The 22596-nt window shown below is 37.8% G+C and overlaps 1 protein-coding gene across 13 annotated transcripts in view; it reads right to left on the reverse strand.

The window, feature by feature from the left end:
* TBC1D5 (TBC1 domain family member 5) overlaps positions 1 to 22596 on the reverse strand; it is a 630316-nt gene that overhangs the window by 205328 nt on the left and 402392 nt on the right. For 12 of the 13 annotated variants that reach the window (XM_069088446.1, XM_069088447.1, XM_069088443.1 and 9 more), the window contains 4 exons: positions 21836 to 21938; positions 10887 to 10975; positions 8002 to 8052; positions 7846 to 7915 (listed from right to left, as the gene is read on the reverse strand). In XM_069088446.1, coding sequence (XP_068944547.1) covers positions 7846 to 7915; positions 8002 to 8052; positions 10887 to 10975; positions 21836 to 21938 — 313 coding nt within the window. Of the gene's footprint in view, positions 1 to 7845; positions 7916 to 8001; positions 8053 to 10882; positions 10976 to 21835; positions 21939 to 22596 lie in introns of all 13 variants that reach the window. The other variant, XM_069088448.1, reaches the window with a different exon arrangement.

Here is a 22596-nt window from a genome sequence, read left to right on the forward strand (position 1 = left end):
TTTTGCCTTTTGGAGGGCAATTGGGGTTAAGTAACTTGCCCAAGGTTACACGGCTAGTATTTTTGTGTGGGTGTTATGTGTCTGAGGCCAGAACCGAACTTGGGTCCTCCCAACTCCAGGGCTGGTGCTTTTCTCACTGCGCCCCCTAACCACCCCCATCAGAATGCCTTTTTATTATTGAACATCCATTTTTTTCATTTTTGTTTAGACTTAGATTCATAGGGTAGGTCAACCTGGGCTGCATCCTGGGCTCTATTTCTCTTTAGAATTTATTACTTTAACCCCTTCTGAGTTTTTTAGTGGGTAGAAAATAGTCTTGAATAGTCTTGTTATTCAATTTTTTTTTCTTTACTATTTGAAGGGTCTTCTGGTCATGTGCAAGATTTGTTTTTTTTTTATTGAATTGTTAAAATTAACTACTATGTATCTTGGAGTTTTGAGTTTTATGATTTGTTTTCACAGAGGCAATCTATGTATTCTTTCAACTGGTATTTCATTTTCTATGCTCAGAAGTTCTGTGAAGTTTTCTTGAATTATTTATTGCATTATGGTGTTCAGGTTTTTTGAACTGTCACACTGTTCTGGGAGACCTATGAATATTAGGGACATCTCTAAATATCCCCTGAATGGAAAACTTAAAAAAAAAAAATTAACTCCTTTTAGAATATCCTCCACTTCTGGGCATTTGAATTCCCAATCAATCGTCCTCTCTTGTTTCCTTGGTGAGGCTTTAAGTTTTTCTACTCTGCCAACTACTTCTGCATTGCAGGTCATACATTCTGCTCTCAAAATCCTCATTTCAATCACTCAGAAAAGCATGCTCTGATTCCATGTTCTCTTCAAATTCCAGAGGGTTCTTTTTGCCTCATGAAAGGCTGCGTCATTTTCCTTTACTTTACAGCATTTATTCACAGGCACTTAAACTCAATTTCGAGATCTGGGGGCCATATTTCCTTCAGCTATTAATGTTTTTCCTGTTATTTATTTGCTTGTGCTCAATGTCTTTTAGGGGTTTTTTCTCCTGAGATCTTGGGTAATTTCAGTCATTCCCCTTTATTTTCCTCTGTTGTTCACTTTCTGACTCCCTTTCCTCCTACAGTGATTTCCCTGGTGGGGTTGGATCTCAAGCATCTAAGCCTCCTCCCACACTGAGCAATTCACAGTTCACTAGCTTAGCTTCTGGTACCAGATGGATATTGGGCTCTTTCCCTCAAGCTTAGCAGATTGTCACACAACTGCACAGAGTTCTCCCATCCATCTCTATGGTGTCCTGCCCCATTCTGGCAATTCCATGACTCAGGATTACAGAGAGTTGCCATGCTGGTGTGACTACAACTGGGACTGATTTCTATAGTTTGGAGTTTGGACCTCTGTGGCTCTAGGAGGAGGAGGGAGGGTCATGGTATGGACTTGGGCTCTCCTAAACCATTCCTTTGGTTCTTCTGCTCTCCTGAAGAGATCTTTTGCAGCACATAATGCTGTTGTAGTGCTGGTTATTGAGGACTCATCAGATTTCCACAGTTTGGAGCATTAGCCTTCATAACACTGGAAAGAGGGACTTGGGTGTAAGGTTGTGTTGACAAATGACATATAGTGAGGAGATTCAGAGGCTCTCCTCTTCTTCTAAATTCTTCATTTTAAAAGTTCAATTTTTCTTCAGAAGGACATTACTGATAATGAGATTGCACTGATTCTCCTCTTTCTTGGTCAGACCCCACACAACCTTGCAAGAAATAGCATAAAGGGAAAAGAGAAGAGAACCCAAGACAGTCTTGTGGGACACACAAAGTTAATGAATGTGATATCTGAAGATCAAGCAATGTAAACTAAACAGGGATTGATCAGAGTAGAAGAACCTAGGAGAGAGTAGTGTCCTGAAAATCTAAAGAGAAGAGAGTGTTTAGGAGAAGATTACTGATAGTTTCAAAGACTTCAGAGAAGTCAAGAATGATGAGAAAGAATGCTGGAAACTTTGGAAAGCTTCTTCTGTTGAATGATAAAGTTAAGTCAAACTAGAGAGAGTTAGAAGACCTAGATGATGTCCTTCAATACATTGGTAGATCCTATATGGAGTAATGTAGAAAGGAATAGACAAAAATCATAAAAGATGAAAATGCATGGATAGGTTGCAAATTGTTAGTTTTCTATCCTTTAAAAGATGTTATCAGAGAAACATATGAACAGAAAAGGAGGTGGACTAGAAAGGTAGTGAGAGGAAGGGTTAAAGGATGAATTATATGCTGGCTTCACTTCTGTGTAGGCAACATGAAGAGATCTGGCATAGTGGATGGACCACAGTGGATTCATAAAACAGGCATGGACCAGAACTGCACAGGATCAGGTGGCACAGGATCAGGTAGCAGGTTGCTATATGTACCTTTGGAAGAATTTACCACATTGAGGAGATCACAGACCCAACAATGTGCTTAAAGAACTTCCTTCTGTATAGAAGAAAAAAATTTTCATGTGCTAGATAATCTTTAAATATGTTTAAATTTACTTCTTATAAAAATCAATTGTCTTACAATATTAATCACAGCATGATTAATATTATTTATTATTTTTAAAAATTCAGACTGAGTGGGGTACACACTCTCTCTCTGCACCCTTTGTAAAGACTCCTCAGAATGAGGAAAGAGAGACTATCTCGAAACCAGAGACAGATTTTTGTAAGACTGGACAGACCTGAGTCCTGGGTTTCCAAATAAATTATACAACCTAGGACCCTTCCCCCTTCCCTTGCTGTCAATCAGCCTTAAGAGCTTCAGGAATTTTAGGAATCTCTTAGAGCCCTTCTCCCTTCTTCACTTTGGCATTTGCCAAATAAGGATACTTACTTTTGGACTGTCTATCCCCTATTTCTTGTACCTTATCATTGGAGGAGATTTCGCACCCAGACTGTAAGTTTGCCTCCCAGTTACTGAGAGATAGTGGTGGGCTTCTTTGCTGCTTGTCATTGGAGGTGATTTCCTGTTCATATTATAAATCTGCCTCCTAGCCAATGGGAGAAGGGACAGTGGTGGGAAGGGGCTTGACTGCCTTAGGGTAGAAAATCTTGTTCTGCCTTCTGTTACATGCCTCCTCCCACTGATCCATCATGGAGAGCACTGCCCTCTTCCCGCAGGGGAAGAGAACAAAAATTTCCTGTTTTTATCCTGAGAAACCTCTGTGTTCTTGATTAAATTTTGAATGGGGTTTTTCACCCCACACAAGACTCAGGTCAAATTAACTATCTGTATTGCTACAGATGATCATCACCCTTAAATAATGGTCCTCCACTGAAGTCTACCTGAATTACATTTAGTAATTTATTCTTAAATTAAATTTAATTAATCAATTTATTCTTAAAATAGTATTTAGTATTTTAGAGCCTAGTGTTTACCCTAAGACATCAGAAAGAAACAGGAACCACTAAACCATATATAAGGATTCCTTTAGGATGCATATTGACTTAGTTTTAAAATGTAATTTTATCTGTTTTATTGTATTTTTACTTATTTTGTTAAATATTTTTCTATTTACATTTTAATCGTGTTCAGGGTCACACTCAATAGTGTTGTGGGCCCTCTGACACATCTGCTCTAAGAAATCAACCTCTATCCAAGAAAACAATTTTAAAACAATTTGAAAAGAAGTGGTCACATAATTATTCTACATATTTTGATCTTACAGTTTAGATGTAAGATAGATGTACGTCTGTTCCAGTCAGTCTGAAGTACTTTTTTCCCTAGGTACGATCTTTATCAATTATGCCCAAAAAACCCAGAAGACAAATCATTTTTAGAAGGCTTGGATAAATAGGAAATATGATCTTTAATTGTGGAAGTCTTGGGAGGGCATCTATCCTGAATGAACCTGTTAAAAATGTTTAGTTTAATGAAATCAGATCAATTTCTAGTATGAGTAGTATGAGTTGTCATTAAATCAATCACATGTGTAGTCTATTATTCTGATCCTTGATAGAGGCTCTTGTGTGGTCTATTAAAGATTGCAGGCATAAACTGTACATTAAAAATATTTTCCCTTTGCTCAGAATACTTAAGATAAAAATATCTTAAATTTAAGAAAGTAGAAAGTAATGCTGATGATCACTTACATGCTAAACAGCTTAGCTTATCTTCCATTGAAATCATAATGGAAGATAAATGTGATGCAGAATATTCCCTTACCTCCTGGATTTCTTTTCATAACAAAGAATGTTATTTGCATCTGTCAATTATAAATATCTTAAGACATTAAAAGGGGGAGATCTTTAACTATAAAAAGAACCATGAAACTTTCTATTTGCAAACAGTATAAATGTATTTAATGAAATGTTTAAAGGTAAGAATCCCAAGAAACAGATTTTCAAACTTAAGAATAATGATCATAATAAGAACACGATGTCATTTGTGTGAGTTGTTTGTTTTCTTTGGAAGATAGACCTTTAGGCCTAAACTTTTATTTCTCCACAGTCTGATATCTATCTGGAAAGAAAGCTCGCTGAAGGCAGAGCCTGTAAGGCCATCAGCAGCAGACGGCCACCCCCTTAGCAGCAGCACTCAATAAATACTCATAGGCACTGAAATGAGAAATGCATATCTACACTGTTTAGATCAGATGGAACCAGCATAACTGAATGGGAAAAGCTCAACTTATGTTTATTTGTAGAAACTTCAAAAGAGAAAGGCCTGGATTCATTAAACAGAAAATCAATAAACATTTTTACCACATAATCCTTTTTGTAGGAAATGCCTCTGTTGACTTTTCTATGGTCACTGTGAATGTACTCAAGTTGCATTTGATTGCTTAAAATAAAGGGACTGCTTCCTGCTTTCACTGGATTGTCTTAGCCACTTAAAATAGTTTGACAATACAGTATATACAAAGGGAATCAGCCTGGCATGGAAGCTACAGGGTCAGCCTCACAGAGTGAGGAAGATCTGGGATGAATCCTACCTTTGACCCTTATCAGCTGTGTGACCACACGCAAATTACTTCATCTATCAATTCATCAGGCAATTATCCAATATTGTAAGGCACAGAGGGGTTACTGAAACTGGCAGAACTGGTGATAGAAGGAGATTTTATGCCAAAAGGTCTTTAAAGTAAGAAATCATGGGTCTAGATTTTTTTCAGAAACATGTATATTACCACTAAATATGCACAGACATTTAAGGCATGGCCATATATTTGATTCTGTGCCTTTAGTAGTAGGGATATCATTGACATTCTGTTTTTTAAAGCTAAAATTTAAGCCCTTAAGAAAAAAAAGAAAGTTATATCAATTTTCATAGAAATAAGTTTGTTGTGAGTCATTTGCATCACATAAACATCATGCACTTCCCAAGTCTTTTTACCTAACATGATTATCAATATCAAGTTACTTTAGGTATCACTGAGATAAGAAGAACATTTTCTCTTTTATATAATGCTCAAATATTAAAACATAAACTCCCTTGAGAAGGGCCAATTTTCTATTAGTAGTGACCACTTAAAGTGCTTATTACCAGAAGACTAAGGTTGAAATTCACTCAGCTGAGTTTTCCCAAGCTGCCTACCTCAGTTTAGATTGCTCACCAAAATACCTAACACAGTAACAGCAACCTAGACCTGAAGTGACCTGCCAGGAGGATCTCTGACTGAAGACTCCACAGGGCGAAGGGACATCTCAGCTTCCTTCCCAATTTTATGATGCTCCAGCACCCAAATGTTTCTGAGAGGTCACTGATTCAGGAGTTCCCTCCGAAGACACAAGACCACAGACTGTTCACGCCTGTCCATACTGCATGACGCTTGTCATGTCATGTCATGAGGCCAGGTCTGTCACACGGGGTCCATCCCATGTGCCTAAGACTTGACAAAGTGAAGGCACTAACAGTGGGGCTGTCCATGTCACCAACCATTTCTCTTTCTTGATCTTACAATTCTTGCATAACACCTTTTACTCATTCTTTCTCTGAGTTCCCTAGGTGTTATATTATGCATTTTGTTCACACCACAGAACCCTAACATCAAGCAGAATGTTACTATTAAAGAGCTGTGACTTTTGTTTCATGGGAAGCTTAGGGTCAGTAAAGCCCTGCAGCTTTCCCAAAGAAATCCAAGTTGCTCTCACCATCCAGGTCAGCTCTGGGCTCAGCTCATGGCCAACTGGATGGCCTGTTACCCATTCATGCACTTTTAGATGAACCTGTATAGCAAAGGGTCTTAACTTTGAGTCTTGGACGCCTTTAGCAGTCAGTGCCTGCTGAAACCGGGGGACTCCTCCTCAGAATGTTTTTAAATAACACAAAGGATTACAAAGGAAATCAGATTAGACTGAAATATAGGTGTATAACAAAAAAGCAAAACTTCCAAGTTCATGGATGCCAGCCATTTAAGCTGATGACCCATATCATGGCCTACTAATTGGTCTCCCTGGTCTCTGTCCACCCTATACCATCTCCCACCCTGCTGCTCATGTGATTTTCTTTAATCATGTCACTCCCCCACTCTATAACTACCAACAGCTCCCTACTTGCCTCAGGGCAATCTAGCAACTGATCTGACTCATTAAACTCATCTTCTTGCTGCTTCTCCCACAAGACTGTTCATCTCCAGTCTCCAGGACTTTGCCCTGGCTAGTGCCTATGCCTGGAATGCTCTTGCTCTCCACCTCCTGCTCTGCTAATCCTGGACATCCTTCAAGGGTCAGCGTCAGCACCACCTCAAGAAGGAATCCTTTCCTGCTCCTCTCCACTACGAGCAGCTTTCCTCTATCCACTGTCTTATATGTATCATGTAGAGAGTCCTTGCCTACTTAATGATGACAGAAGTACCAGCTGTCGCCCCTGAGGGAACGTCAGAGCCTTTGAAGGCAGGAACTGGTTTATTTTTTCTTGTACCCCTACTACTTTGTACAATGCCTGTCACATAGTAGGTCCTTAATAAATACTGACTGATATGATGCTATGACCTAGTCCAACATTTTTAACAGCATAAGAGGACTTTTAACAGCATAAGACAGACCAACACAGCATATCAAGCTAAAATGCAATCCATCAGAATATAAATGGAAATAAGCAACAGTATAGCACTTGCCCTGTGTAGTAATAATTAACTGACTGGACACTTTTCAGAATTGGTTATATGTGCTTAATTACAAAATAAATAGCAAGGGATATTGATGATAAATGTATCAGACTATGACAATTGGTGATGGCATAACATCATAGTTCACCAAAATTATATTACGCATAGTATCAACTGTATTAACTCAGTTGGAGAAAAATGATGCAAATAAACATGTTTCAATTAATATATTAAGTAGACAAATCAATAAGCATTTATTAAGTGCCTACAATCTCTCAGGTACTGTGTCAAGTGCCCAAGGGAACTAAATTTGATTGAAATAGAGATGTATAAAAAAAGAAAAGACAGAACTCACAAGTTCATGAACACCAGCTACCTAAGCCTATCTTATTAGCCTCCTAATGATCTCCATGCTTTAGAGTCTCTCCCCATTCCACCAGAAGTGAGCTTAGGTGGAATAAGGATTCATCCAGATGCAACAAAGCACAGATAATTACATTACATTCTAATGTTTTCTCATGGAAATCAATAATTCAAGTAAGCATTCTTTACCACTACACTTTTATACTGCACATGGACATCCACTATGGTTTGTAGTACGTTTGTTTGGTCACTCTCTTTTCTGAACATCACATGGATATTGATGATTCAAGTATTTCTTTTGTCGCATTAACTTTGGGGGAGAATATCAACCTTGTTTACTAACCCCCCAGTGCTCTCTAGATCAATTATCAAAATTTATAATGGGAATCAAGGGGAAATGAATATTATAAAGATTTTTAAGGAATTCACCTTTTGACCATCATGCTCAAAAGTCGAAAACCAGGGTTCAGCAGTTTCCATAAGGTGGGAAAACATTGCACTAAAAATGAAAGGGGAAAATGGTTATTAATTGCCATAACAGAAAAGTTATTGAAAAGAATGTGTCAAAACAGTTTTTATACTTACTAGGCATCATGTTCCAGATACTCAGGGTTCAAAAGAGCTTTCATTTCCTCACTTAAAAAACAAACAAACAAAAAAAACCCACAAGTGAATAATCAAAGTTTCTATTTGGGTCAGCATTCTGCATTTACCACTATAAAGAAAACCATATTCCTTCATACAGTTCAAACGAGAAAAATTAGCTCTCTTAAATGAAAAGAGAAGCTCTATAGAATAAATAAAGTCTTTCTTTTCTATTAAGATCAAAAACAAATTAGTTGCCTCGTCCGCGCTACAATGAAGTAGCTATCTTATTATTCCAAATAACAAATTACTGAATGTCACAATAGATACCTTGAGTGTGCCTGATCTAGAATAATTGATTACTCTACAATCTATCACTGTTTGTCCAAAAGGAAAAAAAAATGGGTACTGGTCAAATTTGCAATATCAAAACATTAATTTATTTTGCTTTAATAGCTTCTATTTTTATTGTATTTTAACAGTAATTAATCAGTGACAGCTCTTCTTATCAATCTAGTCTACAGTATTATTTAACTTTTTTGATGGAAAAAGCCTATTGATAAAATAGCATCTCCCCCCCTGGCAATGAACTATTCTTTATTTTTAAGGGAAGTAAATTCTATACATACTATTTTAGAGTCTGCAATTTTTTAAACAACAGTACACAAAAACAATTTATGTAAACATAATATACAACAAAAATCACATTGGATATTGCAGAAGAAGTTTTATGGAGAAATTAAAGTTAAAATTGTTTTTAAAATTAAAAAAAAACACAGCAAGAGTAAAAAAAATATTAACATATTTGACTGGAAGGTAAATACAAATATGATTAGTATAACTTACTGGGTTAAAATAGAGCTAGAATGCTATGTAAAATATAGAAAAGACACTTATAAACTAGTGGGAGCAGAGGAAGGTCAAAGTATAAAATTGGTTATGACATAAAGGAGAATGAGAGAAGGAAAAAGGTGAAATTCAAATAAAATGCCTTAAGAATTTTAAGAGAAGGAAGAGAAATCAGCTCTTTCACAATGGGGAAGGGAAGGGACAAGGGGAATCAGACAGGGCTTACTCAAGCTTGGCCAAGAAAGAAGAGGAATTGCAGATATCACCAGAGCAGGGGAAGAATGAGAAGAGGTGATTCAGATTCATCAACCTGGACTAGAATTTGGAATAAGAAAGGGAGCAGGAGCCAAGAATAAAGACAGATTATTTACAGCTATTCCTCTCTCCTTCAGCCTTGCCAGCTTCTCCCACAGCAGGAGGTCTACCAGCAATGGTCAGATGACCACTTCTCAGCTATGCTTTAGATCATGTTAGTGTGGACCACCGTTCAGGCAGTTTCAGTCGTCTCTGACTGTGACCCCATGTGGGTTTTTCTTGGCACAGATATTGGACTGGTTTGCCATTTTCTTCTCCAGCTTATTTTCCAAATGAGGAAATTGAGGTCAACAGGGTTAAGTGACTTGTCCCAGGGTCATACAGCTATTACGTGTCTGAGGTCAGATTTGAACTCAAGAAGAGTCTTCTTTACTCTAGGCCTGGCGCTCCGTGCACCATGGGACCACCTAGCTGACCCACTGTGGACTAGGAAGCCCCTTAGTTTGCTTTTATCACTGAGATGCTGGGATTCTTGGCTGAGCCCTCTTTCCATTTAGCTGGTCTATCTCAGCATATACAAATTAACTTTACCACCGGCATAATGTGTTTGCTTGGGTGACAATCACTTAATATTTTCCTTAAAGAAATTGAATGATTTTCAAATTATTTACTGTTTGGGGTCATCTTTGTCACGGTTCCTTTCCATTAGTGGTGGGGACATTTCATTTCATCTTTGACAGTTCGTTTCCCTCAGCAAATGAGGTAGGGCAGATCAGAAATGAAAAGATCTTGGGGTCGAGGTCCTGTTTATAGGCACAAGCTAACAGGGACTTTCACCTCCCTCCTAACAGGGCAGATCTCCTCTGATTAGCTCACCAAGCTGCTCGTCTTCCTCTGGAGCCAAACTGGCCTATTTGCTTCTACTTTCCTCTGTGCCTCTGCCCCCGACAATCTGAATGAATCCCCTGAATGCCCAGTTAGCAACAACCACCACCTGTCATGTTCTAGTTTGTATTAAGGCTCTTGGTATAATCCTACTAGGCTACAAACTCACAAATTCTTATTTCATCTCTGTATTGTCACCAGAGTGTAACATCTCTTTGCACAGAGGTAGAGTCCAGGATTCTCTATACCTACAGCTCCCAATTTACTATAATGATGAAGGAAAACAAGGGAACTCACAAAATTCTGGCAAAACTTTAAGGAAAAGAAATGTTTCTAAGCTATGTTGAAACATGGATTCTACTGACCAAAATTTAAAAGGATTCATTATGAAATAAGTCAATTTCCACAGAATAGACTGTATCAGCTTGGCTTTCTTGGAATCCTATTAAGCTAACCTAGTACTAAAACTACTTACTATGACAAAAGGGCAGGGGGGGCAGTTATGTGGTGCAGTGAATAGAGTGCTGGGTCTCTAGTCACGAAGACCTGAGTTTGAATTTGGCCTCAGTCGCTTACAAGATGTGTGATCCCAGGTCACTTGACCCATCTGTAATATGAGCTGGAGAAGGAAATGAAAACCACTCCAGCATTTTTCCCAAGAAAACCCTAAAAGAAGTCATGAAGAGTCAGACATGAGTGAAATGAACAAACACCAGCAACCATGACAAAGTCAACAATTATGGAATGAATGGACCCCGTCTCACTTTTTATGTATATGCTTAGAAGTTACTAACTTAACATCCCCTTTATTAGTAGGGGAGGGTAGAGGGACAGGGGCATTACAAGAGGACTGAAAGTACAGCTGGACAATGGAGAATACTTAAAGACAGACTTGCCTTGGCCGAGCAGCTTCACTGGCATGTAGGAAGGCCTGGTGGTCACAGTGCAGGATAAACACTATCGGGGCTAAGAGTTCATGCATACCCTGAGACGTAAGAAGAAAATGAGAGAAAAGATATGGAATCCATTAGATCACAGTACACTACAAAGATGTGTTTCTATAATCTGCAATCGCCAGTAACATTACCATATGCTGTAAAAGAAGAAAAAACAAGTAGCTTCAAAAAAAGTTGTCTCCTTTTTAAAAACTGTCAGTTCCAACTGAACCACGGCATTTATTCTTCTTCAAGATACAGTGAGTGGTTTTCTTTTAAATGACACGGCAGACAATAAATTGGCATGGTAGACAACCTTGCACCTGTCAGTTGCTACAAGAACTATGCTCATAAATATGAATTTGATTTATGCAAATTACAATCATGAGCCTCAGCAGAAAGATCTCCAGTAAGAAGGGTAACAGAGAAAAGTAGACCAGAGGAAATCACACCCAATGTTTTCATTGTACAATGGCTCAGAATTAGGATGTCAGTAGCTTTTGAGAAGAGCTGAAGTCAGCTAGCTCAGAATGTTGGACAATGAAAGGTCCCTACTTTTTGAGGGTAAGACAAAGAAATGAAGGCTTTAAAAATACAGTTTTCTTTATGTTTATCTCGTAAAATATTTTTTTAAAAAGCAAGAGAATTTTTTTCTGACAATTCAAAGGTATTAAATTAAATATCATTTGGTAATTTAAATAAAAAATAGAATTCACTACTGAATTTGTGATTTACTAATCCAAAGGTTTAACTGAATATAACTACGAAACAGTCTTTAATGTTAAATGACTAAAATGTCCTATTATAGTTAAGTTCATTTTGGGGGAGCATAAGTAAAGACACAGTTACATGTGAGTTTTCTAGATAACTTTATCACTACCCCCACATGACAAAATTTTTCTGTTTTGAATATTTTTGATGGACATCTTGACTTTCTTCTAAAACAAAGGCTAATAAACATAATTTTACTTTAATGGCTCAGGATCCTTGTCATGGATATAAGTTAATAACTTTGTGAATACCGTGGTATCTCCCTTAGGACTATTTAGATGGATAAGCAGACTTAGTACACTAAGTGCTACCTGAGTTCTCAGGTCTGCTTTTCATGACAGCTTTCCCCTGTTGTGATAGTAATGGCAATTAAAGATTCCCCTGTATTGGCTTGGTTTTCAAATTGATTGTGTTAAAACCCAGAGCTTGTTAATCCCACCTGTGTGGGATGGGCTTGTTGATGTGAAAAGAAAGTCCTGAACTGGGAGGAGCTGGTGATGTAGATTTGGAGAGACACTAGAGAGAGGCGGAAGATCTTTTTTTGGAAGCAGCACCTCGTGGAGGGAGAGAGAGGCTAAGAGAATTGCTGGTGGCCGCTTTGAATTGCCCTGGACTTTTGAGACCTGCCCCCTGAGCTGCCAAGGACTGAGGAGACATGGCTGTTTTGCTGGTACTTTGTCTGTCTGTTTTGATGTTATTTTGCCAGATTTGTCCACTGGTGAAAGACAGTCCTTTTGTTGAAGAAGTCCTGGAACCTGGCTGTTCGCTAAGAAGCCCTGAGACTGTCCTGCAGACAAAGAGTGAATACTGTCCACTGGTGAGGGACAGTACTGTTGTTGCAGGGGTCTGGAGACTGTCCTGCAGACAGAGTGAATACTGTCCACTGGTGAAGGACAGTGCTGTTGTTGCAGGGGTCTGGGAGCCTTTCTGTTGGTTCAGAAGCCCTGAAGAAGGATTTTCTTGTTGTATGTTTACAGAAATCCTGGGAGAGGGCTTTGCTAATGTGTTCAGGGGTTCTAGGACTGTTCTACAGACAGAGGATAAATTCATGAAGGGACTGGCAATGTATCTTATGGCCTTGCTAAGCCTTGTCTCCCCAGGAACTAAGATTGCTGAGAACTTGCCTCTGTCAAGATGAAGAAAAGACCTCCATTTGGGTATTAAGTGCTGTGTTTAAACTTGATGTAACTCTGGGGTAGATTCAATTGTGATCCAGGGGTGGGGAACTTTTGACCTTATGTTTGGAAACTAATCTCCATTTGAGAAGAGGGGCTTTGTGGTGGACTTAATTAAGGTATAGCCTAGGGGTGGAGAAGTATTTAGAACAGAGACTTTGTAATTGATTGAATGATTGGAAGGTCCTGGGGTGGGGTAGTCCTTGGAGATTATTTAATCACACTTAGTAAATGCTGTATTTGGAATGATGTCATGTTTTAATCTTCTCTGTTCTTGGTTGGTCACTGAATAAAATAGAGAGCACCTATGCTGGTATTTTGAACCTGGGAAGTTGCCTTTCTTTTGGCATTACATTACACCTGTCTGTATGATGCTCACACTGGCCTACCAGCCATTCACTCAAGTGGGCATCCCATCTCTTGCCTTTGGGTCTTCACATGTGGTTCCACATTTCTGGAACAGACTCCTCCCTCATCTTCACTTCTAAAGAGTCCCAAGCTTCCTGCAAAGATCAGCTCAGGGGCCACCCCATACACAAAGCCTTTCCTGATTGCCCCATTTGGAAATGCTCTCTCTACATGTAACATCCCACCCACCAAATGGATGCAGCAGGAGGAGACAGCCAGGAAGCTCTTCTCCAGCATTCCTTCCAGTGTTTCCTTTCCCTTTCCTGCTCCTGGCTGGATAGTGACCTTCTCCTTCCCCTCCCCTCCCCTTCACAGTCTTCTGTGAGAAGAGGAGCAGAGTCATTCTATCACACCACTATCCTGCCTGGTCATAAGCTTCCCACAGGAGAAAGAAAACTGCTCGACTGCATCGGCTTCCTGCCTGGTCTCTGGTCAGTTTCACTGTACTGACACTGAGTCAATCAAGAGTATGAGTGGAGGTGTAAGAAGATACAAGAAGACTGGAAAGCAGGAGGGGATAAAATGCTTACTTCTTGGTTAGAATGATGCTTCTCAGTCTGCTTTGCTGGCTCTTTCCTGTTATGCCCAGTAACGGCTGGGTATCTCCAAAGATCTCTTTTAGGACCCCTTTTCCTTTTTTTTCTCTACACATTTGATGATCTCATCAGTTTCCATAGATACAATTATCATCTCTAAGTAAAACTTTGCAAAATCTACACATCTAACCCTAATCTTTCTTCTATGCCCCAATCTCATGTTTCTACCTGACTGTGAGACATTTCAGCCTGGACAGTTTCTAGACATCTCAAACTCAACTTATTCCAAACAGCAGCCATTATCTTGCATTTTTTTCTGAACTTACTCCATTCCCCCCAACCCATAATCACTGCTATATACTAAGTAGGACAGAAAGTAACAATTGTATACGAAACTGTTATGGACTACTTGCTTTTTAAAATATGTACAGTAAATTTAACCTGAACAACAAAAAAAAAGGCTATTGCAACATCTAGGCAAGAAGTGATGAAGGCTTGTACTATTGTGGTGTCTGTGGGAATAGGGAAGGCAAGCATTTCTTAATCACCTTTAAGATGCTAGGCAGTAGGACTACAGATAGGCATAACATAATCAATAGTCTCAAGGAGCTCACATCTACCTGGACACCTGCTATCCTTCAGGAGTACATTTAAGAAGAGTAGTCTAAGGAGCAGACAGTAAAGAAATCAAGGTCCTGGGGTAGACAGGTCACTAAACAGGGAAGTTTGGCAATTACACAACATGGAAGTAAAATTGATAGAGTAAAAGCTGGGCTATCTGACCCCATGTAAGAACTCAACACTTCTAAAATCTACCATCAAATGCAAGAATCTATAATCTAAGTGAAAAACGAGGAATATAATAGCCTCGATATTGGATTAACTAGGGTTGCTAAACTGTTGATATTTACTGTTGTTTTCAAAATAAGGTATATGTCTGTGTCTAACATGCAAAAGCCAAATATTTATATTTTGTGATCAAATCATTACCTTTTCTCTCACTTGCAGTTCTAGAAATTAAGAAACTACTTTAAATACAATGAACTAAACTGAATTATTATTTTTAGTTAACTAGCTTACAATACCTGACTATTTTGCAAAATTAAGTTTTCTAATCTATATCAAATGTCAAGACAAAATAGAAGAATTATATATGGACTATATTATGGACAAGCAATTATAGAAATCTATCCATAGCACCTTCTAAAAGAGGTTGATTGATACATGAGTTTGATTATAATAGTTACTTCCTACACACCCTTATAAATGTTAAGCAAAACTGCCTAATAGAGTACTAAGATTAGGGACCATTGCTTTCCACTTTTCCAGTATATTGAGCATTAAAAGAAAAAGAGGATGTTACTGTAAGAGTATAAATGAGTTCTCCTGGTTCAGCACACTTCTCTACGTATCAGTTCATCAAAGTCTCCTTAGGTTCTCTAGTCTTAAGAATTTTGAGCAATGCTATTGCTAGTCATTACTTCAGAGGATCGATAATGCCAGAAAGGTAACAGACTAAATATGCAGAAAGCGACATGTGTTCGGACAAGGACAAAGTGGGAATTTATTTTGCTTGACTATGCATACATTACAAGGGTTTTCTTTTCTTTTTCTTTTTGGAGGGGAGAGGTGCAGAGTGGAAGGAAAGGGAAAAATGTCTTGTTAATTTAAAAAAATAAAAAGAAAAGAGGAAAAGAAGATGGGGGTTGCATGCTTTCATTCTAGTAGCTTGTGATCAATCATGTTGGCTCAATTTGACTGAGACTGCCTTTATCTTTTTAGTGTTGTCTTTATTTACATTTTTCTAGTCCTTGTGTATACTATTCTTTGGATGCTGCTTTCTTCACTCTCTATCATTTCATGTAAGTCTTTCCATGTTTCTTTGAATTCTTGAGATTTCTTATTCTTTAGAACATAACAGTACTCTACTATACTTATATATCAGAGTTTGTTTAGCCATTCCCAAATGGTTGGGGATATAAATTTTGATTCCCTCTCTTTTGTCATTACATTCATTACATTTATGTACCTGGGGGTCTTTTTTGTGACTATTTTTCAAAGCCTTGAGGAAGAACTAGTTACTAATCAAAGCTTTTTCTGACTACCTAGGTCCCTTCTGGAACAGCTGGTTTTTCTGAGACTTACTTTGTATAAGCCGTTTGTACTTAAACCATTTGTATGTACCTAGATTGTTTGCCAGTTCATGTAAGCTCCTTGAGAACAGGAACTATTTTGTTTTTATACCCCTAAGGTCTAAGCATACAATGTTTGTCATATGGCAGGCACTTAACTGATTAATTGAATCTTTGATTATAAATCAGCACTAGAGCAAATGGGATGAATGTCACAGTAATTTTTCTTGCAAAATTCCAGGTTGTTATTTGTGACAGTCGTACCAATACCAATTCCACAAGCAAGGAATTAATATACCTCTCTTCTTAGAAGTACCTGTAATGCTGAATTTTTGCATCTTTAATACTTTTTCAATTTGATGGGTGAATTTTTTTCTTAGGCATTTTAATTTGCATTAAATTATTAGTGATTTAATAATGATTCTGAAATTTTTTTCAGATGGCTGCTGATAGTTTATGTTTCATTTTTGGAAAATTGTACATATCTTTTGAGTACCTATCAATTCAAGAATGCTACTAGTTTTCCTAACATTGAGCCATCTTTGCAACCTTGGTATAAATACAACTTAGTCACAATGATTATTCTTAGGTACATCATTAATAATATTTTATTTAATACTTTGGCTTTGATATTTGACTAGCGATAATGGTTTATAATTAAAAATATTTTATCCATCACTGGTTTGGTACAATATAGAATTTGGGAAAATTGTCTTCTTTCTCTATTTTTAAGGGGAGGACACATCTTATTTTTAATAGCTATGTTCCAATTTCCTACAGATTTTAGATGTAAGATTTTTGTCACAGATATTCAATGAAAGGATTTTTTATAACAAATTCCTACTTTATTCTAATATTAGCTACATGAGTTTTGTGTGTAAATATCTTTGTAATTTCATATAATCAAGATAGTCCAATTTGATTTTTATAATTTCATCCATTTTAAAAATGTTCTTATGAATATCCCCATCCACAGTTGTAGAAGACTGTCTTTTATCCTTAATTTTTTAATGCCTGCTGATTGGAGGCTACTTCAGTTGCCCATATCATCTAAGACGAGGTTCTGATCATGTTTCACAACCATCTCACTAGATGCATCACCTCAGCTGAATACTTCCCTCTTCTTTCCTTCTTGCCTGCCCTCTTTTCATTCTGGAACCATAATCAAATCAGCTCTACCACTGCTCCTACGTTGGGTTATGATCACCATTATATGGATGAGGAAACTGAGGTTAGGCAAGGTTATGTAACCTGGCCAGGCTCACACAGCTAGTATCTGAGGCTGGATTTGAATTATGGTCTTCCTAACTCCAGACCCACTGCACACCTTTTCATAAAATAGATGGCTTCCTACACATTCTTTCGCCCAGATCTACAGAGTTGGTTGTTTGTCATGTGGCTCCAAATGAAGGTTTTGTACACGGTCATTTCTACAGGAAAGCACAAGATTCCCCTTCTGGCACTTTGTGAGCCAGCACCTGATGGGTAAATCAGAGCGAACAACACTGACCCAATCTTTACAGACACACACTTGTTGAACAGCATGGCAAAGAAGGCAAGTAAGACTAATCGGGGTAGATCTCTTCCAGGGGGTTCAGTCCCCATCAATGCATATGCTTAGCTTGCTGGGACTGGAGACTGTGGTACATGTCTGAGAACAGCTCCTGACCCCTAGACTGTCTCTGGAGGGTGGATGGAACTTGCTCCTCTCCAGGCTGGGCACCTTCCACAACTGCAGCAGCTTCTCTCATGAGCTCTGTAGGGGTACTTAAGAAAGGACACAATCATTGGGGAAATGGAGGAAGAGCTGGTGAACAGTAAGCCATTCCCCTGCAGTCTTGCTTAAATTGTTAATTTAATTAGCAAACAATTTTGGTCTCTCTCCCCTCACTCTGGCCCCTAAGGGATGATGCAATGGAAAACTTTAGCACAATATACATCCAAGTGATCATAAATTCTGTGTTAGTGGACTCTGATATGATTGAGTTTAACTGAGCAAGTTTCAATCTGGGCTATAATGAGGATAGTACCACTTGGGGCCACTTCATTTTTGTTTCATTACACACCTGTCATTGTTGGTCCCTTTATCCAAAATTCCATTCAGGGCATGGGAGGAGATCTCACTTTGAAGAACACAGGAAAAGAGCTTGCACTGTAAAGCCCGAAGTTTACAGAGCAGGCAGGACTGAAGAGGGGCAGTCACAGGCAATTTGGTCAAAATTCCTAAGGACAAACTCTCACAGATCAAGTAATCCACCAATAGCAAATGAAGTCATATTTTTAAACTAAGAAATTCAAATCCATCTCCACCAGAATATCCCCATGAGAACATGTTGCCTGGCCGGATGTCTGATATATAACCTGCGCCCATGACCACACACAGACATGCATATGTATTTGATATGTTCCCTATGGGGTAGGTTTAAATCTTCCAATTGTAAGATCCTATAACGCCTGTTCTTCTCACTTCCTCATGACACTCCTTTAAAAGCAAGTTTCTTCCTGATAAGGTACAAGAACTATTGTTTTAGAACTGGCTGGCGTGTGTGTGTGTGTGTGTGTGTGCGCACGTGCACACACACAGTAGGCAAACTTGGCACTTAGGAAGACAGCGAGAGTTAAAAGCTAAGGGGGGGGGTACTGCCTCACAATCACTAAATCTATAATACCAGTTTCTGACAAAACCCTCCCCCCTCTGAAGCTTCCTGGTCACAGGAAGGCTTCTCCTTCTCACTCCCTTTTCTAGGCTAGCCTCACTCTTCCTGAGACACCATTTCTAGGCACTACTTGCAAGCTTTGTCAAATGCCAGTTCCTTTGCTAAGTTTTTAACAAATTTTGCACGGAAAAAGTTTAATTGTTTCATAACTAACACCAATGTTTCTATAACACATCTCAAAGAATATTTGTAAAATATTAAAATATGTAAAATATTAAAGCATGAACACAGCTTAGCTAAAATTCATATACTAAGATCTTTTTTGCTTGGATTTTTCAGTTCTTTTTCCATAGCAATATTGAAAGTAATTTATTCATCACAAAGTATATAAAATGCATGGCCATTTTAGTAGTTTTAAATTTTTCACGTATTCTAAAACAAAGAATTGTTAAGTTTTAGTTAGAACAGTATGCTGATTATTAAATCAAAGGAATATGCCCACTTCACAAGGGGGTTGTGAACCAAATGGTTAATATATGTAAAATCAATGTGCATATCTTAAATTGCTATATAGAAGCCAGTTAATATAGTAGAGAAAGTCTATTATCATAATTGTTACAGATTAATATGTTGAATGGGATGATGGCAAATCCAGCAGTTTAATCAACTCCACAGAGCAGCGGAAAGAGCTCTAGATTTGGGGTAATAGAATATGGGTTCAAATAAATTGCCACTTAATAACCACGTGACTTTGGGCAAGTCACTTGACCCCTATGGGTCTGTTTCCTCATAGTAAAATTAGGGATTTGGAAACGCTGATCTCTAAGGTATCTTAGGGATCAAAATCGATGGTTTCTGTGATTACTTAATCAATGAAGTCAATAAAAAGCCATTTATTAAATGCATACTGTGCCAGTATTGTAACTCAGAGTAGATAGACCAGATTGTAATTTAAAATTCACAAAATAGTCACAACTTTTGCATATATTCAGAAGATTAGGAGGCAATAACATAGAAAAAGCCTTAATATTAAATAGTTTATAACGACCAAGCCCAAATAATACTTCGTGAGTAGATAAGAGAGAAGCAAAGAGCTAGGAAGATCTTTGGGGAAAAGTGACTTGAGAATGGAGGGAGACGCATCAAGGAGTTAGTCTTTGAGTTGGGTTTTCAAGGTGTGGAAGGAATTCTACTGAAAAATCCAACTGCAGCAACACTAAATTAAACTCTAAAAGCAATGCAGATAACTCCTTGGAAGGTAAGAATCCTTTTACTCATCCACCAGAAGTGTCCCTCACCAGATCTCATGCCGAGTTGTGTTTCTCCTCTAAGCTCTCAAGGTTTCTTTCAGAGCTGCCCCATACTCTAGAAAACTTGAGTGTCTATGAAATGGATGGGGTAAAAGCTAGCAAAATGTGGTGAGGAGTTACAAATGGCAATTCCAGTAGAATCCCCTGAAGGGCATGGCAGAAGAAGAGCTACTCACAGTGACAAAGTTTCACAATTTATAAAAGTGATAAAGCATACTTAATGGTATACTACTTTATTCCATGGCCTTAAAATATGTATTTTATTCTCCTCTAAACTGTCAGCATTTCTGCAGTCTCATTGCTTTATCTCAGCTGAACCATTCTTCCGTAAGTACCGCAGAACCAAATTTGTACCAGCAGAAAATAAAGGTAAAGAAGTTTCCATCGTCAACAGCCTGTAGGCTCACAAGATTGAACCTGTTCTTTTATCTGCCTATGTTCATTTAGCCCACCACGCAGTCTTTATTAAAGCCGAGGCATCAGGCAGTCAAAGTTCATTAATACCATTTATATAATCTCTGCAGTTTCAATTAACTCAGCAAGACATTCTACTACATGATAACAGTCTCATTAATTCAATAAAATCCCATAACTATTAACAATATGGTCTATGTTAAACGGGGTGTCACCTAGTACAAAATAATAGCTTTAACAGCTTGTGATGAAACTCAAGGTTTTTTCTTAAATTTGATCTGGCTAAATATTCAGTCCTTCTGCAGCAAGGTATTATTTCTCAGTAAAGAATCTACAGGATTTTAAACATGCACAGGGGGTAATTAAACCTTTTAAGTCATACCCAGGAGTAATATAATATTACTTTCTTGTTCAATAAATGATAGACTTTGTCTAAATTATCTAGAATGGGATCCTCCATTTCCCTATCTACTCTTCAACACAAGTGCTCTGGGTCACATTTATTGAACATGGTGGAGCTGGGCAATGTTAGGTTTCTTGTTCTCTGACAGTACAACATTCCATTGGTAGAGAACTGCCCTAATATAATTTTCACTCTTTTCCACCAACACAAAAAAGGAAAAAAAAACCCACTATGTTGAATAATTATTCTTTAGTTTGATTATATACAAATTTTCAAATAAATTCTATTCCTATGCAGTTCTTTTGTTTCTGTAACAGTTTTTTGATATCTAGTCAAAATTTGATTTAAAAAAATGTTATTCAATATTTGACCCAGGATACAGAATTTATCTTTTACACTGTAAAATCTGAGTGTTAAACAAATTGGACAAACTCATGTTTATGCCTTTCCAGGCAGTCAGTGTTTTCAGAACATAGCCAATATAGCCAGTTACGTTGTCTATACTTAAAAAGAAAGTCACAATAAACTTGAATATATCCTAGAATACTGTGAGTAAATAATGGAAATTTCCTCTTTTGGAATAGGTAATGCATTAAATTTTGAGTGTTAATGACTGTGTGATGGGTCAGGTAATAGGATCATGATGAAACTAAATATGTAATATCAATTGTTATAAGCAACTTTTCGAAACTGATTTTTGCTAAGTTTTAGAGACTAATGGGGCATTTCATAACTTTTTACATTATTTCACATATTTATAAACGCTGCACTTGGATAAAATATTTATACATACAACCATGGAAAGTTTTATTACTAGATTGGCTTCAAAAAGGCTGTTTATAAACAAACTCCCAAAAGTTGAAAGAAAAGCCTGAGCAGCCTTATAGAAGACAATTTGGTGGAATGTCTTATAATGAGGAGGAAGCATATGTGCGTCAATGAGCTTACTTTTCTTCGCATGCAGCTGACAAGCATCTCTCTGATTGCCTGAGCATTATGATACAACTCTGGATACAATAAAGCCTACATTATTGCGCTATCATTTGTCAAGCTGTATAGAAAATTTTGAGTCAATGGATGCCACCTGTACGATATTTTCATTACCTGTTTATAAAGCAACTGCTCGTTTTCTCTCGCATAACAGAAAAGAACATCTGTAAGAATTTTTCTCACATTTTCTTGTTGGAAATACTGCATTTCAGGAAACCTGAAAAAAGAAAACAGAGTCCTGAGGCAGGCAGCCCAGCTTAAAGAGACTTCTGCACATTCTCCCTTCTGAGAGGCAACCGGGCTTTTAGAGTTCTCTATTCAAGGCTATAGCTTCATCCTAATTTTTCCCTTTGGCAGAATCAATGTTTTAATGAAACAGGAGTGAAAAAAGAAGGGGAAATTCTTGGACATCACAGTTAATATCCTCTAACCTAAAAAAAAAATCAAATTATTTCATACACATAAAAGTAAAAACATATATTCTCCCCAATAATAATGGCAGGCCACATTTACTTCACATGTATGATCTGATTTGATGTGTACAATAATCTCCAACTAAGGCTGAGCAGATGGGAGCCCTATACATGTCTAAATGAACAATCTCAGGGACAACTTTTCCAACTTGACACAAATCTTAAGGAACTTTAATGATTACATATGGTGATGACTTCAGCTCTCTTAACAAAATGTAGTACTCTTCATGAATTGAACGCGTACCGGAGGCTCTGGATGAACCAAAAACAAAGGAAAAGACAGAGCGCCCTGCTCTTGGAGACTGTAAATTCTATTTAGAAAGATAAATCATATATAAGTATAGAACTGAAACAAGTGACGATCGTTTCCTACCAATACAACCATACGCTACCAATTAGGTA

This window comes from Petaurus breviceps, unplaced genomic scaffold (genome assembly GCF_028583685.1).
Source record: "Petaurus breviceps papuanus isolate PSGF00001 unplaced genomic scaffold, PetGlider_PUasm1.0 185, whole genome shotgun sequence".
NCBI lineage: Eukaryota > Metazoa > Chordata > Mammalia > Diprotodontia > Petauridae > Petaurus > Petaurus breviceps.